We start from the raw sequence: 6,029 nt of genomic DNA on the forward strand, positions 1-6,029 counted from the left end.
AAAATCCAAATTGGAAGCCAAAATAGCGTGAAAATTATGACTACGGTCACCAACATTTTCAAAACTTTCCTATTTGCTTTATCAACCCACTCTCGTTGAATTGCATTACTGCGAAAATTCATCGATTTCCCTCGCCAAAGCTCAACGAGGATGACTGAATATAACATTGTTATGATAGTGAGTGGTCCAGCGTATAAGAATCCAAAAGACACCAAAGTGTATTCTTTACTAGCTTTGCTACTGTTAAATAAAGGCTCCCACACTTCATGGCAATAAGCGCCTTTGTCTTCACCGTCTTCAACGGCTATCCTATTTGTGTACAGAATTGGCGCAGCAAAGACAATGCCAAACAGCCAAATCAACGAGATGACAATATTTGTGGTGCGAACAGTTATGACTCGCCGAAATGGAAGCAGAATTGCGAAAAACCGATCGAAGGCGATGGCTGTGAGCGACAAGATTGACACTGCTACGGATATTTGCTGGAAAAATGTGATCAATTTGCAGACTATCTGCGCTAATATTCCCTCGACCATCAAATATTCCCCAGTATAAATAGAGCGAATTGTTGGTGGCATAGCAAAAATCGCCATCAGAAAGTCACTGCTTGCCATGTTAACAATCAAGAAATTCGTGGTTGTCCGCATTCGTCGCTTCTTGTACACCACTAAAATAACCAGGGTGTTTCCCGAAAGTGACACGAGAATTATCACACAGTAAAGAAATGTCTTCCATGCTTTTGCAAAGTCAGAGTTAGGATTTTGGGGCATGCATTGAATCGGGTTATCAGGTTCGCCGTTTGTACTCATATTGGAATAATTCATCGCTTTTCAGTGTAAAGACCGGTAAAAATGCTTCAAGAACTTCAATGAATTTTTCCAAACTAATGCAAATGGAGACGGTAACCAACAGCCGGATATCCTTTCAAGTGCAGTTCACCAGGCGGCCGTATGCAAGTTTCAGTTCAGTATAATTTGTTTCTAATTGTCCAGAACTTGTGTGCAGTTGCAGGGTAACTTGATTCTGATACCAAAAGTCACAAACGAGAGCCAAGTATCCGTTCACTTTTCAGTGGTTATAAAAGACCTCATCGACGGCCACTGTGATTGAGAACTGAGCAGAAAGAACAATGCTAACGAATCATCAATGGCGTTGACGGTTTATCGTTTGCTGGGACCTTATTTAGAACTAACAGTTTTATACCTGATTAGGAAGCTGTAAGCGGCCACCTGCCGACTGCATGATAAAAGTAGATTGTAGTCAAAAAGGAAACTGGCACAAAGGCACCGGCTTATCAGCAATCATATATCTCACTTGTAATGAACAACATCTAATCCTTTTGGACAGACTGGAGTCATAAACGCCTTGACATCGTTGACGAATAAAGATCAGATGCTAAAATGCACATCAAGTTAAACGAAACCAGTATTCTTCGTTCAATGACACATGCATCATTTTAAAGCCTCACCTGTCTAAACTGTCTTAATTAAGCTCGGAATACGAATACAAATTAAAAGGAAAGTGAATAAACTTTAAAAGATAAACAAATCTTTTTAATTCTCAAAATAGAAACCCATTTCACTGATGTTTTTATTGAATTTTTGGTATCCAGCGTTGAATTCCGTGACGGAGAATAGCCGCGGGAGCTGAATTCAGGCGAAAATCAAACTGTGCCGATGCAACTGATCAGTGAATGACATTCATAATCATAAAAAACCGGATAAACCAAACGAGGCTCGCTTATAATTTGCAATACTCTTTTTTGCGCAGTAACCAGCTGTTCTTGACATTACATCATCCCGTAAGTCTAAATTGTCGACATAGTCGCTGTGACGAGCGATATTGCATCAATCCTCAAAATTTGTACCGATTGACATTTTCCTCGTCTATTTACAGAGATTGTTCATTGAGTTGTCTTAGGAACTTTGTAGAGGCCAACCTCCATCACTCTACCCAACGTGACTTAGGGGAAGTTAATTTCTAAATGAACGTTGCCATTGACGACTTTCAATGGATATTAGTCCAAGTAACCTTAAAAAACTATAGTGACAGTAGATTAAATGTTTTAGAACATTTCGACGCTCTGACGCGCGAATAATTTCAGCAAGGTTACGGCGTTCAAGTGTTTTCATTCAAATTATTTTCCTCTTTCTGTATTTAAATTTATTTTCATTTTTATTTTTCATGTTATTTTTTTTCCCAAAGGAGAAAAAAATAAGGCTCGTTGAAATAGGCGGCGGAGGACTGGAGCTGATTGCGCACGCGTACAAGACAGCGTGAAACAATTGATCCTAGGACAAGACAGTTGGGTTGGTTGGGGTTTTTTCGGTGTTCTATCAGGAAAAACCGTTCTTAGTTGGTTTGGTTGATCAACTTTTTCCACCGGCAGCAAAATTGGTTAAAACAGTTGAAAAGGATAGACAGCGACCGCTGTCGTTTACGCGAGGATCTCGCGGGCTTTTACCTCAATTTGTCAACGCGGAGAAGTCTAGTAATGACATTTTCCAGGTTACCGCGTTTCAACCGAAAATGGTTGAAAAAGTGTTCTGTTGGGAAAACCTCAACCGCTTCAACCTAAACCGGTTGCGGTTGAAACGGTTGATCCCAATGATTCAAGTGTTCATCATATATACCGGTATATGCATGTGACAAGAAATTATGTTCCAGGCAATCAAAATTTGCTTTACGAAAAAATGCGTGAAATCTATGCTCACCCTGCCCTCTAAGATGTACACACACCAAATTGGATACCGAATTCATTGCTTTAATGTTGAATGGCAACGCGAGATCTGAAAAACTGAGGTAGCGAGGCTAGTGAACCTAACAGGTGCTATATAAAGTTGTTTCCTTTTCCGATTTGAAAAAGTGTTAGCGGAGAGTTGTGATATCTCATTTATAAAAACGCAAGCTACAAAAGTTAATTTCATAGTCTTCGTAGCCGCTTTAAATATCAAGTGCTTCCCGGCCGGTATGATGCTCGTGTATTGCGGATGTTGCTACTTCAAGCACTTCTAAATGTTTTCATTTGAGAGTTTTTAGCTTCTCAGATGAGATCAAATTAAATGCGCACCGAAATGATGCTGAACAACTTCGTATATCGACAAGAAATAAGACAGTATACTATCATAGCGTAATAAGCGGAATAACATGTAAAACTTAGACATTCATTTATCATTCCGAGGGTTGCGCTTTGATCTCATTTTTGAACAAAAAATGCATGATGATAAAATATACTGAAATTTTCATCCACACTTACTGTCTAATAGTTCTCAAACGAGATAAAAGAAAGTGAAAGCATAACCTGTATTGTACAATTCTTAAAGTACTCATGATACAATAAAGGGCCCGTGATTTGATTTTTAAAAGGACTCTGAATCCTGGAGGTTTAGTTATGGTCAACACTGATACACTACATCCGACTGTTGTCTCCACTCACATATTGAGCGAGTCAAACATTTCATTTTAAGACAAAAGGCTGGAAGTCTACTGAGCAAAGTACAGATATGAATCTAAAGCCTATCCTGAATAGCTGCCGGAAGGAATATTTAAATGCGATTTCCGAATTACGCTTTAACTAAGCACGATTGCAAAGCATTTTAGTGTGTTGTAATTAAATTCAAGGTTAAAATAGAAACCTAAATGGGCTGGTGTAATTGAAAGGCCTTCACCAATAATAACACCAGCCATTGAAGTTGCTAATTTGGCTTTTAGCGTAAAAGTGTTGCCCAAATGTCAGATTGAACAGCGCTTTAATATGTGATCTGCATAAATCAATGCCGAAAGGTTTCTGCGTCTCAATCCAATTTCTTTACTCTTAAACACTCCTTTCTTCAAACAACTCTCTTTTAATCACAAACATTCAAAAGTACTAAAAATTGGATTAGATCTAGGCGCAGCAGCCACCACATGGCAACGAGAACGGGTTCAAGTTTACGAGACTTGCCCTGTTTACAATGGAAATTGAGTTAAGTGTTCAACGAGAAAGTTGTGAAAACGAGATATAAACTGAATGGCAGACACAAACAATAATTGCCTTAATCGCTGACAAGAATATGGACATAGCGTTGAAAGCAGCTGATTTGCCTGTATCTGAAAAGAAAGTTTCTCAGTTCTGACAGAAAAACCACATTAATATAAATTATCTTAACCATGACAAAAATCCACTTTACAAGATTAAAATTTGCATTGTGTACTTCTGTAGGGTATATTAAATACAGTAACATTCATTGCGCTTTTCACTTAACATTGCCAATTGAACGAGCACCAAGAATAACCCAAATTTGCATTGGCTTGTTAAAGATGCAAATTGAGGGCTTGGGAAATTTTCCACCCAGTTAACACTGACAAAAAGAGACTTTCTACCTTAGGACTGAAATGAACGACTTCAATCACACATGCACTGAAAAAAATATGGAATCCCGAACGCCAGAGGTTCATCATGTTATAATCACAACTTCTCTCATCGGAACGTTTATCTTGTTAACTTTAGTCGGTAATATTCTAGTACTAACTGCGTTTTGTCTTTGTAAAGAACTGAGGACCATTACAAACTATTTTCTGATATCGTTGTCCGTCGCAGATCTTCTCACGGCTTTGCTTTCAATGCCAATTTTCATGGTGTCGAGGATTTCGGAAGGCAATTGGTTTCCTGGTGGAGATGTGTTTTACGATATTTGGCGATCTATGGACATTGTTTGCGGCACCGCGTCCATTTGGAATCTTTGCCTTGTAAGCTTGGATAGATATCTTGCAGTCACCTCACCACTTAAACACTTAGTGATACTTACGACCGGTCGCGCCAAAGCCGTTATTGTTTTAGTTTGGGCGATATCTTTGGCTCTCTCAATCCTCCTACACCTTACTTGGACATACAAGAGTATTTTAATTACCGCCATAAGCTTTTTCTTGCCGTTGGTAATAATTATTTTCTCCTACGTAAGGATTTACCAAGTTACCACAAGGACCTGTGATTTGCGACGGAACGGTGGAACTCAATTGAAAAGAGATGTTCGCTCGGCCAAGCAAATGGTTTTAGTTATAAGTATGTTTATTTTATGCTGGGTTGGATTTTTTGTGTTGATTTTAGTTCTTTCCTCCAACAAATCCATGAGATCCACGATCAACCCAGAAGTGTTGGACGTCGTCAAGTCTTTGACATACCTTAATTCCTGTATAAATCCGCTTTTGTACACATTGGTCAGTAGAAAGTTTAAGAAGGCAATAACAGATTTGTTGCATGGTCAACGACCGAATCTTGCTCGGAAATGCAACTCGACATTGAGACGAGTAACAGCGGGTAAACGGACAGACATGGGGTCTAATTTTGGATCATTTGAATTCTCAGGAAAATCAGCCAGTTTTAGGCATCAGACTCATGGTCAATTTAAACGGGGAAGTCATTCACCAAAAAAGGCGCCCATTATGGTGAGAGAAACTACAGTGTGACAGCCGGTTTTCTTGCCTCAGTCAGGTTTCAAATGGGGGTCTGTTCTCTGCACTGATGAATTTCCGAATTGCAGTTATAGAGTGGACCGTATCCTCTAAATGATATCACTACAATAGGTATATATGGAAAATTAAAGATATTAGTTCGTGCTTTTTTGTTCATACTGGAAATAATCCGTCTGTAATGCTTTAAGGTAAATAAATGAGGTCAAAAAAAGAAAATTCCTGTGTATTTTTCGCCATTGCCAACGAATAAGTCACGTTTCGCGGAAACGGTTTGCAAAGGGCATTTATAGTAAAAAAGTGAAATTTCAAAAATACGCAAAACTCAAAAGACTAAACGAGAAGCAACTTAATTTTTCAATTTAATTCTAAGCAAACGAAGCACCTCGTTACAATTTCATGGAAATGTCAGAAAAATTACAGTGATTCAATGCCGAGGCAATCAAAAAGTAATGATATTATTTGCCCTTAAAGCTTGTCCTATGACTTCGTTTCAAAAAAACCTTAGACAATAATTGAATTAATCAAGTAAGAAAGTCGTTGTAATGTGTTACGAAAACTAAACCCCCGAAGGCAGCAGC

General features: G+C 38.6%; 2 protein-coding genes across 2 annotated transcripts in view; one reads left to right on the forward strand and one right to left on the reverse strand.

Moving 5' to 3' along the window:
* Positions 1-1,211, reverse strand: part of LOC138044504 (neuropeptide FF receptor 2-like) — a 2,673-nt gene extending 1,462 nt beyond the window's left edge. The window contains exon 1 of the mRNA XM_068891006.1: positions 1-1,211. This exon is cut by the window's left edge and continues 1,462 nt beyond it. Within this exon, the coding sequence (XP_068747107.1) occupies positions 1-824 (824 nt within the window). The 5' untranslated portion in view covers positions 825-1,211.
* A 3,069-nt stretch (positions 1,212-4,280) lies between these two features.
* Positions 4,281-5,445, forward strand: LOC138044770 (alpha-1D adrenergic receptor-like). The gene has a single exon (XM_068891190.1). The coding sequence runs from the start codon at positions 4,375-4,377 to the stop codon at positions 5,443-5,445; it is 1,071 nt and encodes a 356-aa protein (XP_068747291.1). The 5' UTR covers positions 4,281-4,374.
* The last annotated feature ends 584 nt before the right edge of the window (positions 5,446-6,029 follow it).

The sequence above is a fragment of the Montipora capricornis genome, chromosome 4 (assembly GCF_036669925.1).
Source record: "Montipora capricornis isolate CH-2021 chromosome 4, ASM3666992v2, whole genome shotgun sequence".
NCBI classification, from domain to species: domain Eukaryota; kingdom Metazoa; phylum Cnidaria; class Anthozoa; order Scleractinia; family Acroporidae; genus Montipora; species Montipora capricornis.